The 24489-nt window shown below is 46.3% G+C and overlaps 1 protein-coding gene and 2 long non-coding RNA genes across 3 annotated transcripts in view; 1 reads left to right on the top strand and 2 right to left on the bottom strand.

The window, feature by feature from the left end:
- Positions 1-247: 247 nt before the first annotated feature.
- LOC120742810 lies at positions 248-22857 on the top strand. The gene is made up of 3 exons (XR_005697967.1): positions 248-370; positions 15990-15999; positions 22847-22857. It is a non-coding gene; the product is annotated as an uncharacterized LOC120742810 (long non-coding RNA).
- Positions 570-4858, bottom strand: LOC120742806. Its single transcript, XR_005697963.1, has 2 exons — positions 4555-4858; positions 570-2182 (listed from the first exon to the last, which is right to left on the bottom strand). It is a non-coding gene; the product is annotated as an uncharacterized LOC120742806 (long non-coding RNA).
- The window catches only part of LOC120742800, a 48234-nt gene continuing 30234 nt past the window's right edge, over positions 6490-24489 (bottom strand). The window contains 2 exon segments of the mRNA XM_040046238.1: positions 6490-8179; positions 8181-8379. Coding sequence (XP_039902172.1) covers positions 7160-8179; positions 8181-8379 — 1219 coding nt within the window. The 3' untranslated portion in view covers positions 6490-7159.

The raw sequence follows: 24489 nt of genomic DNA, 5'->3' as shown, positions 1-24489 counted from the left end.
AAACTGTTTTAAAACCAGCGTTATCCAGTCAGTTTTATTAACAACATGCAAGAAGTGTAGCAACAACCGTGTTTTCTGACATGAGCTTCTATTTAGACGAAGTTAGTTTGTGACGCAGTATTTTAAATCAGGCCTACATGTTTAATCTATATCTAAGCTACATCTATAATAACATCAATAATAACAATAATAATAATAATAATATCTCCTGCTTTCTCCTTAACACAAGTGGACCTCTGAGTCTCTCGAGCGGCTGTTGTTGTGTCAGCGAGGGGAGAGCAGCAGCTCCACTCCGCCTCCTCCACAGACTGATGGAGGCAGGAAAAGCTGCCTTTAGTCATCAGGAAGTGGATCCACAGTAATCCACAGAGTTCAACTGCTCACCGTCAACTAACTCAGCTGCTGCTCTCAGTCCCGGACTCTGATCACACACTAACAGGAAGTTGGATTTGAGATGACTCGTGTTGTAGTTCAATATATTTTTGTTATTTGAGTATTATATTGTTTCCCTGCTACTTCTGAGTTTTGTTCTCCCTGCTCTTATGGTCTTGGTTCCCTTTTGTGTCTTGTTGTCAGTCTCCTGTGGACGTCAGCCTTTCCTCCATGTGTTCTTACCTACCTACATGGTTTGTCTGCCTCTATAGTTCATCTTGTTTCCACAGTCAGTCATGTCTCTATGTTTGTTTACCTTTCTATCAATGTCAGGTTCATATATCTGTGTGTTACTCACTTCCTCTTTTGACAACCCCTTGTCTTGTGTGTGTCTGTTCTGTTCTGCTGTATTCCCCAAGTGTACCAAGCCACTGGGTGTCTCCACCGAGACTGAGGACCCTGCTCTTACGGTGAGATTGTGTATATTGCTGAACAGCCCCACACACAAGCTTTCTGCCCTCTCAGACTCACTTCCATCACCCTCCAGATGGTTTCAGTTGCCTGCATCACCAGAAGTGTTCCACCACTGCTGTCTTGACTGGCCACCTCCTCAGTAAACGGGGCACTCCATTACTGGCCTCTGGTCCCCTGAACAGGTCTGCAGCTGGCTCCCTCCTCTTTCTCCCAGGGAGTCCCATCTCCTCAGCCAGTGCTGTTCCCATACCAAGTCCCCTGAATTGCTTCACTCTGTCTGTCCTGGTCTTGCACCATTGTTGGACACTCCCCCAGAACTGTCTCTTCATTTGTGGACTCTTGTCCTCCCCATTGTTTTCCTATTGTTCTTTTTCTGATTGACCTGTTTGTTCAGCTGCTTGCTGATACTGAGAAGGTTTCTGTTTCTCTGTGTTTGATGAGCTCTGACTTCTGTGTATCTAGCAAATACTTTGCCTCTCGCCCTATTGTAGCATGGATAGATGGATGAAAATACTGTAATTAGTCCTGTATGTAATACGATGGAGCTGAGCTTTGTCACATTTTCACAATTCAACATCTTCCCATCCTCAGTAGTGTGTACTGCTGACTGAAATTCACGTATCTACAAACAAGTATGAAACTCCAAGCTTACTGTACCTGTTACTGAAAAACAGGAGAGCTACTATCAGGAGTCACAGCTCAAGCTTAATGACAAAAGAGACAGGGAGGAGAGGAGGCAGATTTTCACAGTAAGAGGAAGTAAAAAGACAAAAAGGAAAATAGAAGCATTCCTTTTTAAAGCAAGAGTCAAGTTCATTGAACAACATGTGAACAATGAACGTGATAAACAGAAGTCATCTTTACTGCAGCTCATGATTCAGAAACAACAAACACTCCATCAAAGAGTGTTGAGGTAGAGGGAGTGAAAGGATGCCTGTGCTGGTACAATACTTATATTTTATTTTGAAAAGACTAACAGGAAACAGAAATACACTGTTGTGTGTTTGACTTTAATGGAGAGACGACAGTTTTCTTCCAAATAAAAAAAGTAAAGAAATCAATGAAACATCAGCTGTTCATCAAATTGTCTGATTCAATCAATAATCTATAATCATGTGGATTTGTCTTCAAACACAAGAGCGATCAAAGTTTGTCCTGAAATAAGAGCTGAACATCTGGTCCAAACATCATAGAGACAAACAGTAAAACTGTTAAAGGAGGAAACAACGCAAACTTACAGTTTCTTCAAACATGCACACCAACAACAAGCTCCACACCTGGACACTAAACACGGACACACAGGTGGGCGGCTTCCTGGAAGGAGGCGGGACTCCACCTGGAGCAGGACAGGTGGGAGGAGGAGATTTTAGATTAGATTAATTTCTGAATTATTCTAGGAGTGTTGCTCCTGAATACAGCACACAGAGGGACTTTCGCCTCTTCAGTTTTCTGCATGACTTCAGTCTCTTTTATTTTCAAATAAACTTTACTGAGACCATGAACAGTACAACAGGCCCACATAAAGATGATTGAGATCTGGAATTTAGAGGATTTAGAAAAAAAAGTTCTCAGAGCTGCTGTAGAAACACTGATCAAAGTCTTTTTAAGTCAAAGTCCTTATTTTAAACTGCTATTAACTACATGTACTCACGTGGGAAACTACTGGGTGATATTAACATTGAAATGCAGCTTAGAGCTTAGAACATTTGACCAATACCACACAGTTTTTAATAGTTCAGCTATTTAGCCAAACTATATTTATGTTACAGTTTTACAGTGACCATGAGCTTAACGTGCATTTTCTCAGCTTTTTTTAAATTCAAACAGCACTGTTACATACAATGAAACCACCAGAATTGTAAAAATACAGAGATATACATGTTTGTCCATACGGTCAGCATTATCACGCAGTGGATAAAGAACGTTCAGCACAACTGGATCCAACCATCTGAGTCACTCCGCCATTCAAAGAGAGCTTTCATTCATATTTTTTAACATTCATTAGAAACAATGGATCTATTCTGAATTAAGTAAATGCAAGACCATAAGAGGTGAAAAAAAACAAAATATAATCCCCAAATCAATTGTTTGCATTTCTTTCATTTTTCAGTTACAGTAACTGTTGTTAATCTGTTTCAACAAAAATATATCTGTCCTATGAAAAAAGGACAGAACTCAATTCAGTTTAATTCCCCAAATTTTAATAAAGAAAAACTTACAAAACAAAATCTACATGTTAACAAATGTTATTTTACACTGAAATCCACAGACTGAATAACATCTGTAATTTGGCCCAAATTATATCTAATTTGTACAGATATAAGTGTTATTGGTGAGTCTTACTATTCAAATAGATGCCACAACATTATTCTACAAGTCAATGCTTTTACATCCCTACAATGTCATTTTTAAAAGTAAAAATATTTTCTAAATATAATTCTCCTTAAGAAAAAATGCAAAACTTTATTGTGACGTCTATTAAAATTAAAATTGATTACTGATGTGCATATCATTTCTAAATAGTTTGAGTGATTAACCAAACACATTAAGTCAAATATAGCAACTTTTGTTTTGTCTAAAGCTGGGCTCACACTGTGCGATTTTTTCAGTCTCAGCTCCTGCTCAAACTGCACGATTGACTCGCAGGAGTTAGAAGTTCATAGGTCACGATGCAGGTCTCACACTATACGGCCCGATGCTCTGATCGACCTGAGTGCTCACACTGTGCGTCCATAACATGAAGGTTTTAACAGAAAATCTGTCGCTCTCCCTCTCTGTCTTACAGACACACAAACACACACCATCAACTTTGCTAAATTACTAATGAAAATCATTGATCAGGCAGCTGTGAGTGAGCAGCATGTAAATCCAACTATTTTCACGGTTGTTGTGGTCGTGATAATTTTATGAGGCCACATCGAAAAGGCTCGGGTGAGCTTTCCAAAGTTCTACAAGTTGTGCCTCCATCGCTTGTGTCCAGATCACACGCTGCACTGCCGTCGTGCTGCTCGGTCTTTTCACTTTCATTTCTGGTTTTGCGCGTGCGCAGTGTGAGATGCTGCGGTGACACGCTCATGACGGCCGACAGGATTTCAAACAGGTTTAATTTTTTACGACCAAGCGATTGATGATCGGGAGCTGGTCGTGAGGTGTTAATCGCTTCTCGCTACCCCACGTATACTACACGATGCGCGACACACGATGAAGGCGAAACTCGGGCCGATCACCAAAACGGTCGCACGACTGAAAAATCGGCTCAAAATGAGTCAAAAATCGCCCAGTGTAAGCCCAGCATAATCCAGTCAGTCACATTTGAAATGCAAACCCTGCTCCACGGTCCTGCCTTTGCTTTGGAGTGAATAGGCTGCTGGAACAGAGCCAACAGTTTATGACGCAGTAGTTTTAAGCCAGTGAGTGAGTAAGGTCAGTGATCTAAATATAAGCTATAACGATATAAAATAATAATAATTATAAGTTCACTATCTCCCGCTGTCTCTGTGAATATAAAAAAGCGGAGTTCAGACTCTCTCCATTAGCTGTTGCTCGTTTGGTGTGTCCCTGTTAGCCAGGAAAACGTTACACACTGACTTTAATGGAGAGAACAGAAATAAAAACACAGTTTGTTGTGTGAAGAAACCAAACGTGAGCTGAACAAACAGTAAAGTTCCTAAAGACAAACTGTTAAAGGAGGAAACAAAGCAAACTTACAGTTTCTTCAAACACACACAATTCCACAAATTTCAGGAAAGACGAATCTTGGAAAGAAGGAGAAACACCCAAAGAGGCGTTTGAGGACACTCAGGTCCATCGAAACCCTGTATGCTGCGTTCAGGTGAACCTCGGAAACTCCCAAATCTCTGACAGGTTGTGATTTTTTTTCTGTTGGTTTTCCTGTTTGAAACACAAACATCTGTCATCACTTTCTTGTTCTTTTTCTTTCCTGCAGCGGTTGAATATTTCAGCAGTAAACTGACGTTTCTTCAAGCTCATTTCAACATGTTGAAGTCATGAATGAAAGTGCAGTTTAAGGAGGGTCATGTGACATGTTCAGTATTGTCACACGTCTAGATTGTCCCTGATATCATAACTGCTCAAACACTGATGATTATATTTGAAGCATTATTACTGATGGCAGCAAAGTTTGAATGGAGCTCTCTGTCTGTGCTGATTTGTCGCCCTCTGGAGGTGAAAATACAAACTGCATGATGTCACTGTAACCACCACAGTGACAGGAAGTGTTTTTAAATGACTGAAACACTGAAATGATGCTAACAGCTGTCGTTGGGCTCACTGATAGCAATGCTGATGTGTTCATGTCAAACAATGGCTCAGGTCAGACTCCATACTTCTCCAGCGTGAAGCTGCCCTCAGACCCACAGCAGTTCTGACTTTTGACCTCCTAACCCACACGATTTTAGTCTCTTTGCCTCTTTAATGCAAATCGTGTCTCAAGAGTTGGGAGTTCGCCTTGTAATCGGAAGGTTGCCGGTTCGAGCCCCAGCTTGGACAGTCTCGGTCGTTGTGTCTTTGGGCAAGATACTTCACCCGTTGCCTACTGGTGGTGGTCAGAGGGCCCGGTGGCGCCAGTGTCCGGCAGCCTCGCCTCTGTCAGTGCGCCCCAGGGTGGCTGTGGCTACAATGTAGTTTGCCATCACCAGTGTGTGAATGTGTGTGTGAATGGGTGGATGACTGGATATGTAAAGCGCTTTGGGGTCCTTAGGGGACTAGTAAAGCGCTATATAAATACAGGCCATTTACCATTTAATGCAAATCCATCTAAACTGTAGCAGAGCAAAAGACGCTGTAAGCTGTTCTATGACTGATGTTCATACCAGAGTTTCTGTTTCCAGCTCATACGTGTTAAACGCTGCTGCTGTGCTACATTTGTCATTTCCTGCTTTCACTGCCATCCATGTCAAAGCGCTGAAGTCATCTTATCACTTTAATGCAGTAAAACAGGAGCTGTAAGTCTGACATTTATTTACTGTCATCACAAACACACACAGCTGGATTAGCACCCAGACAAAGGTCTGAAAAGCTGAAAATCAGCATTTGATTATTATTATTATTATATATACTGTTTTTGTGGAGGCACTTTTCTATCTGTCAGTGCTGAAGCAGACACTTCACCCGTTGCCACCTACTGGTGGTGGTCAGAGGGCCCGGTGGCGCCAGTTTCCGGCAGCCTCACCTCTGTCAGTGCGCCCCAGGGTGGCTGTGGCTACAATGTAGCTGCCATCACCAGTGTGTGAATGGGTGTGTGAATGGGTGGATGACTGGATATGTAAAGCGCTTTGGGGTCCTTAGGGACTAGTAAAGCGCTATATAAATACAGGCCATTACCATAAACGTTGACAATAATTCATTGATGAACGTGTGTTTATGTGAGGTCAGATTATAAATGTCCTCAGTGAGCTGTTCAGTCTGTGTTTAGATCTTCTGTTAGCGCAAACATTATTGCATGTTACCCACAATTCATGTGGAACTTTCACAGTGGAATCACTCACATCCATGTGTTAGCTGTTGTACTGCTGGACTATTTCTAATGTACATTTAACTGTATGATCTCTAATCAGTGATCCAGTTCATTGATTTAACTCATCAAAGCCCCCAAAATGGACTCATATGCAAACTAAAACTACATAATAATTTCACAATCTTTAATTAGGGGTCTAACATGGCATAAAATAATATTATAATCCCACACTTGAAAAGGGGGATTTAGACACAGACATAGTGAAACACTGAGGACAAGACAGACCATGTAATATACTACCAACACACTCATAACTAAGAATACATAGAATAACCTAAACTAGACTGAAAGGCAACCTGTTAATAATACTAAAACTTAACATCCTTTAAATATACCTAAGAAATCACAAATACAACAATAAACTCTTAATGCTGGGTCACATGACCCAGGACGGTGACAAACATCTGGAGCCACATGTTGTATTTGGTACAGACTTGATGACAGATGCATAAAACTGCTCTTCCTGACACAAACACTGAGGCACTGTAACTTCTCCTTAACATGAAAACATTATAAAGCTCTCTCTGAGTAGAGATGTCAGTGCTGATCAGTAATCAATAAGTAATTAGTGTTTATTAATAGTAGTGTGCCATCTGTTAGAAAGAACAAACAAACATGTGGTGTGCATCTGAACATGTAGTATAGAGAGTATCGGGGAAAAGCATCTACACTGCTGCCTGATGCTTCTTTACTTGTTTGACAGCAGGGGAAGGATCTCCCAATGTTTCTGACAGCTGATGGAGTTTGTTGAACATGTGCTTTGGATCCTTCGTCCACTCATCTTCTCATCTCCTCCAGTTTCTGGACCTTCTCTGTGTCTCCTTTCTGCTTCATCTTCTCAATCAGGAAGTCCAAGTGGACCATAGTGGATGCTGAATCCGCTTTCAGAGCGATCTGCTCCAGTCTGACAGCATGCTGGTAGGACTCGTCCAGGAACCGCGACTTCTCGGCTGTCAGCTGTTTCATTTCATTTTCAAGATATTCTGAAAGACTCAATATTTTCTTAATGTCCATTTTATTTCCTGCCTGTTTCAGGGCTTCTTTCATGTTTCTGGTTTCTCTCTGTTTTAGTTCAGCCAGCTTGATTCTCTCTTTCAGGTTTTGGATGGAGGCTTTCAGTCTTATCCGTTCATTTAACACTTCAACTGTTGTCATCAGTTTTTGAGGACTAGATTTTTCTAAGAAGTCTGTGAACTGAGCCATGTTTTTCTGTGTGAGTTCCCATGTATTTTTTGAAATTGTGTTTTCCTCCATTCGCTCTTCATGCTGGCAGTTATCAAACAGGAAGTAAACTGGCTGATTCTTCCCTTTTTTGGCACATTTAATATTCCAATCTTCAAGAGCTTGAAGAGGGTTTTTAGGTCTGCTTGCATCTGAGTGTGTGATCAGAGCTACAATGTTTTTCTCCATGTTTTTTCCAAACAGAGACATCACTGAATCAAAGACGTACTTCAGTCGGTCACCCAGTCGATTCTCACTCGCCTTCATCACCAGACCCACTGCATGAACTTCATGGACTCCGTCCTCTGATTGAAACAGGTCCAACAATCTGTGACTGATGATGTCATCATGTTCGATCCCTCTGGTGTCTCTATAACCAGGAGTATCGATGATGGTCAGAGAGTAGGGCAGAGTTTCATCTTCAAAACCAAAGATCTCGTACACCATCACATCTGATGTCTGACTTTCTGTCTGTCCTTCTGATTGACTCTTCTTCTCCTCCTCTACCATCGTAAACCAGACTTCATCCTCCCACTTCACTCCCATGGTGTAGTTGAGCAGAGCGTTGATCAGTGTAGGATTTTCCTGCTCCTGTTTCTCCCACCAGTAAGATGGTTCTGTTTGTCTCATCTGGATTTTTTTCTCCAACAGTGATTCTTGTCAGAGATCCGAACTTCTGTTTCTTTGGTCTCAGCTGGTAGACAGCAGGAGGTCCTGAACTGATGAGAAAACTTTTTGAGATGATGTCTTCATGTGGTGATGAGGTCAAACTGATCCTGCACAGTAAAGAACATTTCATTTTATTTCTGTATTTATAAAGCACATTTAATAACAACAGGAAGCTGACCAAAGTGCTGTACAAAATAACAATTAAACAATGACATTGACAACAACAGGTAAGGAAATTCAAAGAAAATTAGGATAAAAGAATTGGTAACTCTCAAACAGTTTCGAAAGCCGGAGTAAAAAAATATGTTTTAAGATGCGATTTAAAAAGAGTAACAGTTGGGGCATTTCTAATGTGGAGAGGAAGATCATTCCACATGTTCGGTGCCACAACCGCAAATGCCCGATTTCCTCTATGAACCATCCTAGACTTATGTGAGGTAAGGAGCAGGTGATCGCTTGATCGAAGGGCTCTAGAGGGCGTATTATGCTGCAATAGGTCAGAGAAATAGTCCGGTGCCTGGCCATTTAGCACTTTATAAGTCAAAAGTAAGATTATGAATTTAATTCTAAAACGCACTGGAAGCCAATGAAGAGAAGCAAGCGCCAGAGTAATATGTTGGTGTTTCTTCACACGAGTCAAAAGGCGAGCTGCAGCACTCTGTACAAGTTGGAAACAGAAGTCTTCAGTACACATGTAAACATTTCGAACAGGTTATTGTTTAACATCGAAAAGTGAGCCGAACCTTTTCTGCTCAGCATCAAAATTACATAAAATTAAAACTTTTTTTCTTTTTTCCACCTAGATTGGTTTTTTTTCCTGTCTGCTCTCCCAAAGCACTAGTTGTCACACTGCAACTCTTTATTAGACTGGGGAGGCTGACTGTACACTGTCCACCTAAACAGAAGCAAGCTCTAATTTTTATTTCTTCACTTGTAATTCACATGCTGAACAAATATAATTGTTTCTTCAACCTTTGACTGGGTTGACATGACAGTCATGTGGTTGCCCGGGGAGCAGTGTGTAGGGATGGTACCTTGCTCAGGGGTACCTCAGGGTAAATTATGATCGTGGTCTTATTTCTGGTGATTTTAACATTCACATATGTTGTGAGGCGGACCTTTTAAGGTAGATGCACATAATCAGCATCAGGTGTGTTGTTCAGGGTAGGAAGGCAAACAGTTTGTGACCGCTGCACCGTTATGGTAAAGTTGTGTTAGAATGAAGACTAAAAGGACAAGATAAGTAAACTGTGGAGTTATTGGACTGTTTTTTTTGAATTGCATGCATACCTGTGACATCCTGCCAACCCCCCATTAATGGACACCTCAGTGGCTTCAAGCTTAGCCTCTACACCACAGGTGTCGAACTCCAGGCCTCGTGGGCCGGTGTCCTGCAGGCTTTAGATGTGTCCTTGATCCAACACAACTGAATATAAATGGCTAAATGACCTCCTCAACGTGCCTTGCAGTTCTCCAGAAGTCTGGTAATGAACTAATCATTTGATTCAGGTGTGTTGACCCAGGATGTTATCCAAAACCTGCAGGACACCGGCTCTCGAGGCCTGGAGTTTGACACCCCTGCTCTACACAGTGATTAACCCTTTAAGAGCTACCATAGAACCAAGTCCGCCAGAGCTTATATTATATTTTTACATGCTGTGGAGCCATTTTTGGGAGCATTTCAAGTTGCTATACATCAATACAACCATTATAGCCCAAATTTTAATAATATGCATGCATTAAGTGCATACTACTTACATAAATTACAAAAAAAGTGCAATAAACTACAAAAATATTTAAAATAGTTTTTGTTTTTTTAACATATATTTCTAGTTAGAGAAATTTAAGAGGCTTATCCCTCAAAACTGTAAATACAAAAAAGTTGCACAAAATAGTTTCCCACCACAGGAAACTTATTTTGAGTGTCTTCATAGTTTTATTTTTGAAACACACCAATTATCATATACTGCAGGGAAAACGAAAATAAATATTATAATGCAAATTTGCAAAATAACAGCATATGCATCAAAATAAACTATTTCCAGCAGTGCAATATGAGTCCTAAGCATCCCAGAAACGACACAAGTCAAACATAACTTTTATAAACACAAGTATAGCCTCATGAGGCCACGATGGTAAAAAAACTACATTTCCGCAAAATGACGACACTTCCGGTTTCGGCCAGGTCATGGCGGACATGTGACCGTTCACGCTGATGGACGTAGGAAGTGTTACGAACAGCTGATCGGATCGGCAAAGCGTGTTTCTGGAATATTGTGTTTTTGTTGCTGCAAGCGCTTTTTATGCGGTTTTTGCAAAGCTATATGTGGAAGGAAACTGTGACCGAGGACAAGCTGATGGCATAAGATGTAAGTACAACTCCTCCAGTGGTGCAACCTGTTATCAAGAAAAGCAGCCTTGATCATAATGTTCTCACAAATTACAAGCCAATTTCTAAACTACCTTTTATGTCAAAAATTTTAGAGAAAGCAGTGCTTCAACAACTACAGACCCATTTCGAGATAAACGGTATCAGTGATAAATTCCAGTCCAGATTTAAACTGCATCAATGTACTGAAACTACCCTACTAAGAGTTTTCAATGACCTTCTTCTAATCGCTGACTCTGGGCGCTCTGCGGTCTTAGATCTGTCTTCAGCCTTTGATATGGTTGACCATGAGATTCTTTTGGCAGGTTAGAACATGTAGTTGGCCTTAGAGGAAATGTTCTTTCATGGTTTAAATCATATTTTTCTGAGAGGTCATTCTCTGTCACGATGGGAAAATATTCCTCTTGTTTTTCCCCTTTTGGCTGTGGTGTGCCTCAAGGCTCGGTGCTGGGTCCTATGTTGTTCTCCCTGTACATGTTGCCCTTGGGCTCCATTTTTGAAAAACACAATGTCTCATTTCATTGTGATGCTAATGATATTCAAATCTATCTCCACTTGTCCGGGGATGTTTCATCTTCACCACATCCTCTGTTTTATTGTTTGAGAGATTTCAAAGACTGGCTATCATGTAAGTCTCTTACTCTGAATGAAAAGAAGATGGAAATTATTGTTGTTGATATAAATATGCCTCTGGGACAACTAACTGGTACACTTGGGCCTGTTGCTATTCACCTCACTGATGCTGTTAGGAATCTTGGAGTTTTTATGGACAGTTCCTTTAAACTGGATAAACAGGTGTCTACTGTGGTAAAAACTAGCTTTCATCAACCACGCCAAATTTCTAAGGCTAAACCTAGATTATTACTAGATTATTGTAACTCTTTACTGGGCCTCCAATCTTCCCTCCTTCAGTGATTGCAGTTGGACCAAAATGCCGCAGCACATTGTTGAGATTTAAATATATATTCTTAGTGCTTATTTTCTGATTTTATTGTTTTATGTACTTTAATAATGAAGCTTGTAAAGCAAGTCTACTTTTGACTCAAACTAAGTGCTCAGCCAGACTGAAAAACAGCAAGTTAGTGTAGAGCTGTAGAAGCATATTAATAAATACAGGAAGCCAGACAAAAGGAGGAACTTGTTCCATATAAGGGTTTGTTTATATCGAAACTATGGGTGACGTGCTACAAAATATATAGCGAGACAGGCTCCTAATGCACCTGACCTGAGCTGGCATTTCTGTGTGTGCTCAGTCTCCATTTTCTGGAAAATGTAAAATTAAAGATAATTTTTTGAGTTAGACCACTTTGTCTTTCTTTTCCGTAAAGAATACAAAGAACTGGATTTAATAACGTTGCTGAACTGGCACTAGCAGGTATGATTTCATCACCCATGTTCTAGCCAACTTACACTGGCTTCCTATCAAATGTCGAATCGATTTTATCTTATTTTTTACTTATAAAATCCTAAATAATATGGCAACTGATTACTTAGCGGATCTCCTTTGTCTGTATAGCCCTAAGAGAGCACTAAGATTGTACGGTTACGTTGTAACCTTGGTTCTCTTAGTGAGAGACTCTCTCCACACCGTTATATATTCCATATGTACGGGGTACGACACCCTTGGTCGTGGCGTGTGGATATTTCTTTAAGACACTCTGGCCCGCCCAGCTATGCCCCACAGCTACATATAAAACAGCTGTGCAGATGTGACACAGGTGATCGTTTGATCGAAACGCGTCTCCGTGTGGCCTCACGGTCGAGAGAGTCTCGATATGCTAGAGAACGTACGGTTACATTGTAACCTTGGTTCTCTTAGTGAGAGACTATCTCTCCACAACCGTTACATATTCCATATGTACGGGGTAACTCTGTAAGACACCCCGCGACATTCAAGCGGTAGAACCGCGTGAAGGTGGAGGCCGAGGAGCACGTCGCTGCCTCACAGACAGTGGAGAGGGAGGCGCCTCTCCACAAAGCCCAGGAAGTGGCCACACTACGCGTAGAGTGGGCCCGGACGCCCAAGGTGAGAGGGACACCGGCCGAGGCATAAGCCTGGCAGATGGCCTCCACGACCCAGTGGGACAACCGGGGCTTGGATAGGGGCCTGCAAAGCAACCCAGGATGGAACGAGACGAACAGTTGGTCCGTGGAACGAAACGGCCGAGTACGAGCAATGTACGGCGCCAGTACACGAATGGGGCACAGGGCCTGGAGACGCTGCGCCGCCTCCTGATCCAGACCGTCAGTGGGGGCTGACCGCAGCTCAACCGACTGGGAGAGGTGAAAATCGGAGAGGGACTTAGGCAGGAAGGCAGGGTTAGGCCGAAGGACCACCCCTTGACCGTCCGGTAGCCATCTGCAACAGTCACGATGGACCGACAGGGCCTGCAGCTCGCTGATTCGTCTAGCAGATGTAATAGCGAGGAGAAAAGCGGTCTTGAGCGACAGCCACTTCAACCCAGCTTCATGCAGAGGTTCGAAGGCAGGGTGCACAAGGGCACCAAGGACCAGGTCCATATCCCGGGGGGGACCGCGGACCCGGGCACACGAGCTGTGAGGCGACGGGTGCCTCTCAGGAATAGGGAAATCAAGACGGCATCGGCGTCACTAATGGCTGAGCGACCGAGGCGAACAGCCTTAATGGCAGCCACCAGGCCACGCAATGTGGCGGCGGCCCTGCCAGCCTCCAGCTGGGACTGCAGGAAGCTCAGGATGACGTCCACCGTCGCGCCATGGGGGTCCTGCCCGTGGGCCGCGCACAAGGCGGCGTACAATCCCCAGCGGTAGCCGCGGAAACCTGGGGTGGGCCCACAACCACAGTCTGGTGGCCATGTTGCAGAGGGGAAGAGAGCCCAACCCGCCATGGCGGTTGATATAGGCAGCCGCCACGGTGCTGTCTGTCCGGACAATAATGTGAAACCCCCACAGCCGAGGCGAAAAAAGCTGAAGTGCCAGGAAAGCAGCTCGCAACTCCAGGACATTGATGTGTCGGGACAACCATGGGCCCAACCAGCACCCGCTGACCCCGCAACCTTTGTGGACCACCCCCCAGCCGACTGGGGAGGCGTCTGAGAAAACCACCAGCCGGCGAGTCACGGCCCCATCGCCTGACCCCGTTGGAGATTGACAGGGTCCCTCCACCACCGCGGGGCCCGGGCCAGGCCCCGGGAAACCAGCACGGTGGATGGCAGAGGCCGAGAGACAGCAGGCAACGCTGAACCGGTCTCATGTGCAGGAGAGCCAATGGGACCATCTGCACTGTAGCAGCCATCAGGCCCATGAGGCGGAGACACAGTCCCCAGCGCACCCGAGAGTGGAGGCTGAAGGAGGCCAGGCACGCACTGAGGACGCTCTGGCGATCTGCCGTCAGGGTTACCAAGGCCTTGACAGAGTCGAGGGACATGCCCAGAAAGGTGGTGGTTTGGGTCGGCTCCAACCTGGACTTCTTGAGATTCAGGCGTAGTCCCAGAGCCTGAACAGGGCAACATGGCTGCGACACTGTTCGTCCGAGGAAGCGCAGATAAGCCAGTCGTCCAAATAATTGAGAACCCTGATGCCCCGCAGCCTCATAGGAGCAAGGGCAGCATCCATGCACCTGGTAAAGGTACGGGGCGCCAGGGAAATGCCAAAGGGGAGGACGCGGAACTCGAAGATTCCGCCCCTCGAACCCAAACCTGAGGAACCGCCAGTGATCCTGCCAGATAGGGATATGGAAGTAGGCGTCCTTCAGGTCGATGGTGGCCAGTCCCCCGCAGCGATGGCCTGACGCACCCTGGGGACTGTGGGCATCTTGCACTTCAGGGGCCGGAGATAGCGAATGAGGCCCCTGAGGTCAGAATGGCACAGAGACCCCCATCCCGCTTTGGGACCAAAAAGTAACGGGAGAAGAACCCCACCCAGTGGTCCCTGGCGTCCACCTCCCGTATGGCGCCCTTCGATAGAAGGGACCCCAGTTCCTCCCGCAGCACCCAGCCCTGACCTGGGTTGGCCACGGAGGTGAAGGTTGGAGTGGAAGTCAGGGGAGGTCTGCGGCAAAACTGAAGGCGATAACCCTGGGTCATGGTAGATACCACCCAAGTGTCCGCCCCCCAGGGCCGACCAGGCAACCCTGCGCTGTTCTGTAGCCAGGGAGGCGGGCAGGGCGCCTGGCCCATGGAAACGTCAGGAATGGTAAAAAATGGTAAATGTCCTGTATTTATATAGCGCTTTTACTAGTCCCTAAGGACCCCCAAAGCGCTTTACATATCCAGTCATCCACCCATTCACACACACATTCACACACTGGTGATGGCAAGCTACATTGTAGCCACAGCCACCCTGGAGCGCACTGACAGAGGCGAGGCTGCCGGACACTGGCGCCACCGGGCCCTCTGACCACCACCAGTAGGCAACGGGTGAAGTGTCTTGCCCAAGGACACAACGACCGAGGACTGTCCAAGCCGGGGCTCGAACCGGCAACCTTCCAATTACAAGGCGAACTCCCAACTCTTGAGCCACGATCGCGAGGGGGGCCGGAGAACGACTGGCCCTTGGCACCCTGGTCCCCTCTCCGAGCCTGAGCGCGGGTTGCCACGCCTACGAAAGGCCTCCAGCTGGGTACGGAGATCTTCAGGACCCCAAGTAGGAGCAGCAGGGCCAGGCGGAGGCACAGAAGCACGAGCCCGCCCTACCCTGACCGGACGCTTGCGGAAGCCCCGCGACATCTCCTGCGTAGCACGGCGAGTCTCCGTAGCCGCTTGGAGGAGCAGAGCCGCACCGGGGCCAAACATGGCCGCAGGGTCGACCGGGAGCCTCATGAGGTAGTCCTGGTCATCCGAACGGAGCCGGGACTGAGACAGCCAGAGATGGCGACGCGCCACCCAAAAAGCAGCCAAGGAAGAGCCCGTGGCAATAGCCTGATGTTTCTTGAGCGAGGCTAGGAGAGAGGACGTGGACAGCAACTCACCGACGCCCTCGCAGATCACCCGAGGTAGCCTGCAATCGACGGGCCAAATGCCGCAGATGAAGCGACAATATGGCCGACGAATTAGACAGGCAGGCTTGGGTCGCCATATACCTATGCTGCTGAGCCAAGAGGCTGTCCATGGTTTTTCACATCCCTATTAGGGCACGCAGCCCACCCTAGGAGGGAGCCCGAAGGGGCAACCAGGGGGGCCAGGGACGGATCAACCGGGGGAAGGGGCTCACAGGGCAATGCGCTCCTGGCCATGCATGGCCGAAAAGCACTTACAGGCAGGGGACCAACGGTGCAGGGACGCGGGGGCCTCAAACTGTGCGCAAACCAGGTCCTGAAAATCAGGCAGCAGCGGCACCTGAGATAAGGAGCGCTGAGGCCGTGAAGCGTCATAAATTGAGAAGGCGCTGAGACTGGCACCTCAGGGAGGGACAGCTCAAGTGCCTGGCACGCCCTTTCCAAAAGCTGAAAGAAACTCAACTGGCCAGACTGTGCCAGGGGAACCAGCAGGGGGCACCTCGGGAGACAGGGGGGAGGCATCGGAGGAGAGGACGGAGGCCTCGTCAACGTCCGCCTCCCCATAGTCCACATTCAACGGCACAGGCTCAGTGGCGGGGCCACAGGAGGGAAAGGCATGGGAGGGGCCTGGCAGGTCGACAAACGAAGAAGGGGACCCGGCCCATGGACCTGCTGGAACCAGATTTCTATGTCAGCAGCAGCTATATTCCGCACCTGCGCCCTGAGGCATGAATGGAGGTGCAGGCCGCTTGACAGAAAAAAACCTAGCACGAGCTTCCTTAGTCCGTTCGGGCAGAATAAAACAATTCATGCACGAGGCAGAGGCTTCCCCTAGCCAGCATAGCATGCTCAGGACCCAGACACAGCACACAGTGCTCGTGCCCATCCTCCAAAGACATAGGAATGCCACACTCAAGGCAAGTCGGGGAGACGTGGCCCGCCACAACAGCGTGGCTAGCAAGGGGCGGTGCCATACACCAACGGGGAAAAGTGGCGAGCAGTTAGCCGCCCTAGCCTGAAACCCAAACCCACTGTTTATTCCCGCAGGGCAGGTAAGCGATCTTCCTTACACACCTCACTGTGAGGAAGAGTGGGACACAGCCTCTGCTGATGCGTTTATGCACACAGCCGCAGCACAGGCCGAGCGAGCAGGCGATGGCGTAACAGCAATGCCGAGCCACGTGATCCCTGTGTAGTGCGCTACCAGCAGCTAGCCGATAGCAACACTGAAGCTGTTTACTTCGTGTGACCGTTTACCCCTATGTGTTATGCCGTCACAGTAGCCCAGCCGACAGCGCACGCCAGCACGCCGAAGCGGCTTTCCCCCCCCGCGGTATGCCCCACAGCAGCCTAGCCGACAGCACACGCTAGCGATTCTAAGCCGTATCCCCACCGGATTAAGCAACACAGCAGCCCAGCTGACAGTAGTCACACAGCAAGCCGCCGTCGCGAGCCGCCAGCGTAGCCCACAGGCTAAGCTACCCGGTGCCGGGCGACAGCAACCCCGCTCCGAGCGCCGAGCCTCCGCGCAAGAGAGGCCAAGGAGAGCGGGCCACAGCTAGTCAACAGCCGGACCAACAGGCCGGGGACACCAGGGGACCGGAGACACCAAGGGAATACCGGGGCTACCAGTGGAATACCGGGCTGCCAGGGGACCTAGAAGGGAGAAATACATTGCCCACGGAGGATGCCGAAGCACGCTCCAAGAGACGCACACACACAGTACTCTCAAGGTAAGCACTCTTTCGCACACACACAACAAGTGGAGATCAACGATCACCGGTGTCATGTCTGCACAGCGGTTTTATACGTAGCTGTGGGGCGTAGCCAGGTGGGCCGGAGTGTCGTAAAGAAATATCCACACGCCACGAACAAGGGGGGTCGTACCCCGTACATATGGAATATGTAACGGTGTGGAGAGATAGTCTCGATATGCTAGAGACATCAGGTCAGCTGCTCTTAGTGCAACCTGGGTCTCGGCTGAAGACCAGAGGAGATGTGCCTTTGCCATTACCGCACCCAAATTATATAATAATCTCCTCTTTGACATTCGCACATCAGATTCTATTCATCTTTTTAAATCTCGTCTAAATATGTACTTGTTTAACCTGGCATTCAAAGCTAATTAGTGTGATTTTCATCTGCTCGGCATTATATAATGTAATTATTTATATCTGTAATTTATATTTTCTAGTTGTGATTTTATCTGCATCAATGGTTTTACTGGGAAGCACTTTGGTGTACTTGGTCTTTAAATGTGCTATACAAATAATGTGATATGATGAGAACTGAACGTCTTCAAGCAACTAAAGAAGTCCTGACGCTTTTCTTCCAAGCTTCTTAGACTACGTTGACCTGGACGACTGACGAACATTCACAGATGTGCTCATTAGTCTTGTGTCACTCTGACAGAAGAAACTGTTTGAATGCAGAGAGTGATATAAAACCCAGGACAAACTTTCACTAATGTTGTTTGAAAAGGATTAAACATTGATAATAATCTGTACACTTTCTCTAAAAATTATCATAAACCTTTAAAGGAAAATACCAATTATTTATAATTACCTGTAATTAAAATGTAAATTAATTATATATTTTAATAATAATTATAAACTACAGTCACTATTCTGTAAGTGCTCTCAGGTTCACATACTTGTGCTGCTTTGACTCCTTCGTCCACTCACCTTTTCAACTTCTCCAGTTCTTGACCTTCTTTCTGTCTTTCCTTTCTGCTTCATCTTCTCAATCAGGAAGTCCAAGTGGACAGTAGTGGATGCTGAATCAGCTTTCAGAGCGATCTGCTCCAGTCTGACAACATGTTGGTAGGACTCGTCCAGGAACTGGGACTTCTCTGCTGTCAGTTGGATAATTTCCTTTTCAAGAGTTTCTAACAGGTTACAACTTCTTCTCACTTTCTTTTTGATTGTCTTCATTTTTCTGCTGCATTTCTTCTTTGTTTAGAGATGAATCAGCTGCTGTTAGGTCATTCACTTCCTTTGTAAGAGTTGTAATCGACTCCTCCACAGCGCACATTCTAGCTCATTCTTCTCATACGTCTTTTTCATTTCTTCAGTCGTCTTCATTACCCTCCTTGTCCTTGGTCACATATCTCCACTTTTCTTTCACATGATCTGATGCAGGACACTTTTGGTACAAACAGTGCAGCGGCCTCCTTTATGACTTTACAGTGTGCAGGTTTCCAGGCCCATTGTGCATCCAGGATGTGACAGTTCTCCTCACAGACTGTACAGCAGACAGCTCCTCTGTAAAAAAAACAACAATCTCTGCCCACCATCAATAGGTTGTTTATCTTTATAGGGCTCATCAACTTCTACAGTGAATTTCTTAATTTTCTTCATCTCTACTTCATGTTTATTTATAATTTCTTGGATCTTCAGAGCTTCTTGAATCTGTCTGATTTCTGTCTGTTTCAGGTCAATAAACTCTATCCTCTCTTTCAGGTTTTGGATGGAGGCTTTCAGTCTTATCCGTTCATTTAACACTTCAACTGTTGTCATCAGTTTTTGAGGACTAGATTTTTCTAAGAAGTCTGTGAACTGATCCATGTTTTTCTGTGTGAGTTTCCATGTATTTTTGAAATTGTGTTCTCCTCCATTCGCTCTTCATGCTGGCAGTTATCAAACAGGAAGTAAACTGGCTGATTCTTCCCTTTTTTGGCACATTTAATATTTCCAACTTCAAGAGCTTGAAGAGGGTTTTCAGGTCTGCTTCCATTTGAGTGTGTGATCAGAGCTACAATGTTTTTTTCCATGTTTTTTCCAAACAGAGACATCACTGAATCAAAGACGTACTTCAGTCGGTCACCCAGTCGATTTTCACTCGCCTTCATCACCAGACCCACTGCATGAACTTCATGGACTCCATCATCTGATCCAAACAAGTCCAACAATCTGTGACTGATGATGTCATCATGTTCGATCCCTCTGGTGTCTCTATAACCAGGAGTATCGATGATGGTCAAAGAATAGGGCAGAGTTTCACCTTCAAAACCAAAGAGCTCATACACCATCACATCTGATGTCTGACTTTCTGTCTGTCCTTCTGATTGACTTTCTGTCTGTCCTTCTGATTGACTCTTCTTCTCCTCCTCTACCATCGTAAACCAGACTCTATCCTCCCACTTCACTCCCATGGTGTAGTTGACCAGAGCGTTGATCAGTGTGGATTTTCCTGCTCCTGTTTCTCCCACCAGTAAGATGGTTCTGTTTGTCTTGTTTGGATTTCTTTCTCCAACAGTCATTCTTGTCAGAGATCCGAACTTCTGTTTCTGTGGTCTCAGCTGACAGACAGCAGGAGGTCCTGAACTGATGAGAAAACTATTTGAGATGATGTCTCATGTGATGTCTTCATGGGTTCACTAATCCTAAAAGCAGAAATTCTTCAGTACACATGTAAACATTATGAACATGGTCAATGTGAGGGACTGCAGAGCTGTTACTCCTCCATATCAAAAGAAACAAGGTGACGTGTTTGGAACATCACCCTGGAGAAGACCCAGGACATGCTGTCTCTGGGCCGGCTTGGATAGATTAGAGGAGGAGACTGGGGAGAGCGAGGTCTGTGCACCTCTACTGTCCTCGATGACACAGACACAGATAAATGTCAGAAAATGGACGAATGGAAGGACTAAATTATTGATTTTATTGTAATTCTCCTTCCTTTCGACCTGATGTTAATTTGTCTTTATTGGTCTTTTTTTCCATGTTCACACAAAACACATAAAGAAACTGGAATCAATCTGAGAAAAAAATAGATTTCTATAGCTAGCCTTCAAATCCAGCCATGAAAATCAGCTTTCTGTCAACCTCTTCAACAATTACAGAAATGTAATTTCATTAGCTATCTGAACGCTACTCCAACAGAGGTCGATATCTTGTTAAGAATTTCACCTCCTCACTACGTACGACTCTGGATACTGTAGCTCCTGTGAAAACTAAGGTCTCTAATCAGAAGTACGTGACTCCGTGGTATAATTCTCAAACATGTACCCTAAAGCAGATGACTCGTAATGTGGAGAGGAAATGGCGTGTCACAAATCTAGAGGATCATCATTTAGCCTGGAGAAATAGTTTGCTGCTTTATAAGAAAGCCCTCCGCAAAGCCAGAACATCTTACTATTCATCACTGATTGAAGAAAATAAGAACAACCCCAGGTTTCTCTTCAGCTCTGTAGCCAGGCTGACAAACAGTCAGAGCTCTTTTGAGCCAACCATCCCTTTAACGTTAACTAGTAATGACTTCATGAACTTCTTCACAAATAAAATTTTTATCAGTAGAGAAAAAATTACCAGTAATCATCCCACAGATGTAATATTATCTACAGCTTACTCTTAGTACCATTGATGTTAAGTTAGACTCTTTTTCTCCAATTGATCTTTTCTGAGTTAACTTCAATAATTACTTCCTCCAAACCATCAACGTGTCTTTTAGACCCCATTCCTACAAAACTGCTCAAAGAAGTCCTGCCATTAATTAATTCTTCGATCTTAAATATGATCAACCTATCTCTAATGATCGGCTATGTACCACAGGCCTTCAAGCTGGGCTGTAGTTAAACCTTTACTCAAAAAGCATCTCTAGACCCAGCAGTCTTAGCTAATTGTAGGCCAATCTCCAACCTTCCTTTCATATCAAAAATCCTTGAAAGAGTAGTTGTCAAACAGCTAACAGATCATCTGCAGAGGAATGGTTTATTTGAAGAGTTTCAGTCAGGTTTCAGAGCTCAGCACAGCACAGAAACAGCTTTAGTGAAGGTTACAAATGATCTTCTTATGGCCTCTGACAGTGGACTCATCTCTGTGCTTGTCCTGCTAGACCTCAGTGCAGCGTTCGATACCGTCGACCATAATATCCTATTAGAGCGATTAGAACATGCTGTAGGTATTACAGGTACTGCGCTGCGGTGGTTTGTATCATATCTATCTAATAGACTCCAATTTGTGCATGTAAATGGAGAGTCCTCTTCACACAGTAAGGTTAATTATGGAGTTCACCAGGGTTCAGTGCTAGGACCAATTCTGTTTACATTATACATGCTTCCCTTAGGCAGCATCATTAGAAGACATAGCATACATTTTCACTGCTATGCAGATGACACCCAGCTCTATCTGTCCATGAAGCCAGATAACACACACCAATTAGTTTAAACTGCAGGAACGTCTTAAAGACATAAAGACCTGGATGGCTGCTAACTTTCTGCTTCTTAATTCAGATAAAACTGAGGTTATTGTACTCGGCCCTGAAAATCTTAGAAATATGGTATCTAAGCAGATTCTTACTCTGGATGGCATTACCTTGGCCTCCAGTAACGCTGTGAGGAACCTTGGAGTCATGTTTGACCAGGACATGTCCTTCAACGCACATATTAAACAAATATGTAAGACTGCTTTCTTCCATTTGTGCAACATCTCTAAAGTTAGTAATATCCTGTCTCAGAGTGACGCTGAAAAACTAGTTCATGCATTTATTACTTCTAGGCTGGACGACTGTAATTCATTATATCAGGAAGTCCAAAAAAACTCACTGAAAAGCCTTCAGCTAATCCAAAATGCTGCAGCAAGAGTCTGACAGGGACTAGAAAGAGAGAGCAGATTTCTCCTGTTTGGCTTCCCTTCATGGCTTCCTGTTAATCAGAATTGAATTCAAAATCCTGCTCCTCACATACAAGGTCTTTGTGGTGGGGCGTGGTCTGCGGTGCCGTGCAGGGAGGGCAGACGCACCTGCACGGCATCCTTAATCACGCCCGCCTAGTTAAAAACACGGGGACTAAGGGGTTTGGGGATTGTTGTGGTGAGATGTAAATAAAGATGGCTCGGAATGTTGCTCCGTGGTCCCGCCGTGCCTTATTCTCACCACATTGGTGCCGAAACCCAGGAGGCAGCATGGTGGGTCCTTATCGGAGTCAGGGAATGCAGGAGCTGGCCCAGAGGGTGGCCAAAATGGCGGCCGCCCAGCGGGAGCAGGCAGCAGAGGTGCGTCGCCAGCAGGAAGAGCTGCAGGACCAGTCCGAGCGCCACCTGGAAAGGATTGGGGAGCTGGCGGCGCTGCTCTGGGCCTGGGCGCCTCCCCCACAGGTGTGTCCCAAGGACAGTGAAGCGGTGGAGGAGCCGCGTGAGGCACCTCAGCAGCCGGAGGTGGCAGACGCGCGGGGATCTGCGCCTGCCGGAGGAGGGGGAACAGCCGGGTGAAGGGCTGCTCCTGCCGGGAGTGGTGGATGAGCCGCTCCAACCGGAGGCGGCAGACGAGGCGCGCGAGGGTCTGTGCCGGCTGGAGGAAGAGGAGCCGCAGGAGGGGCTGCTCGAGCCGGAAGAAGCAGCAGGAGCAGCAGCGGCGGAGGAGGAGAGCTGTGTGAGGGGCTGCGCGAGCCGGGAGTGGCGGCGGAGGGGGTAGTGACGGAGGAGTCGCGCAATGGGCTGCTCCAGCGGGGAGCGACAGCGGTGATGAATGGGCCGCGCAAGGAGCTGGAGGTCCCCGTGCCAGGGGAGCCTGCTCGAGTGGAACTGGCGAGCGAGGCGTGCGCCACGCTTGAGATCGCTGTGCTCACCAGACCGACCTCATCACCACCAGAGGCCAGTACACACCACACCTCTGCCCAGCCACCTGTGAGCCGGGGCTCACGACTGTGCCGGCCGCGCCGGGTGCACCTGCCATGCGTCCGACTTCCGTACCAGCTTGGCCTGCGCCGCTGGATTCGCGGGCGGCCACCTGAACTCGCACCTCCCCGTCGCTTGGCCGGGGCGCCGGCTGTCTGGGCTGATTCCCTTTCCCACTGGCGGTGGGGGAGTAGGTTCGGCCAGATGGTTCCCCGGCCTCAATCGGGCGATGGGGGTATGTGGTGGGGCGTGGTCTGCGGTGCCGTGCAGGGAGGGCGGACGCACCTGCACGGCATCCTTAATCACGCCCGCCTAGTTAAAAACACGGGGACTAAGGGGTTTGGGGATTGTTGTGGTGAGATGTAAATAAAGATGGCTCGCAATGTTGCTCCGTGGTCCCGCCGTGCCTTATTCTCGCCACAGTCTTAAATAATCAGGCTCCATCTTATCTTAATGACCTTGTAGTACCATATCACCCTATTAGAGCACTTCGCTCTCGCTCTGCAGGCCTACTTGTTGTTCCTAGAGTATTTAAAAGTGGAATGGGAGGCAGAGCCTTCAGTTTTCAGGCCCCTCTTCTGTGGAACCAGCTTCCAGTTTGGATTCAGGAGACAGACACTATCTCTACTTTCAAGATTAGGCTTCAAACTTTCCTTTTTGCTAAAGCATATAGTTAGGGCTGGACCAGGTGACCCTGAATCCTCCCTTAGTTATGCTGCAATAGACGTAGGCTGCCGGGGGATTCCCATGATGCATTGAGTTTTTCCTTTCCAGTCACCTTTCTCACTCACTATGTATTAACAGACCTCTCTGCATTGAATCATATCTGTTATTAACCTCTGTCTCTCTTCCACAGCATGTCTTTATCCTGTCTTCCTTCTCTCACCCCAACAGGTCGCAGCAGATGGCCCCCCCTCCCTGAGCCTGGTTCTAATGGAGGATTCTTCCTGTTAAAAGGGAGTTTTTCCTTCCCACTGTCGCCAAAGTTCTTGCTCATAGGGGGTCATATGATTGTTGTGTTTTTCTCTGTATCTATGAAGCGCCTTGAGGCGACTTATGTTGTGATTTGGCGCTATATAAATAAAATTGAATAAGTGGGCCGTAGAGGAAATGTTCTTTCAATGGTTTAATCATATTTTTGTCTGAGAGGTCATTCTCTGTCACGATGGGAAAATTCCTCTTTGTTTTTCCCCTGCTTGGCTGTGGGTGATGTCACAGGCTCGGTGCGCGGGTCCTATGT

Source organism: Simochromis diagramma, unplaced genomic scaffold (assembly GCF_900408965.1).
Source record: "Simochromis diagramma unplaced genomic scaffold, fSimDia1.1 OVJJ01000742.1, whole genome shotgun sequence".
NCBI lineage: Eukaryota > Metazoa > Chordata > Actinopteri > Cichliformes > Cichlidae > Simochromis > Simochromis diagramma.
The sequence above is the reverse complement of the archived record's forward strand: the minus strand, read 5'-3'. Positions and strand labels throughout refer to the sequence as shown.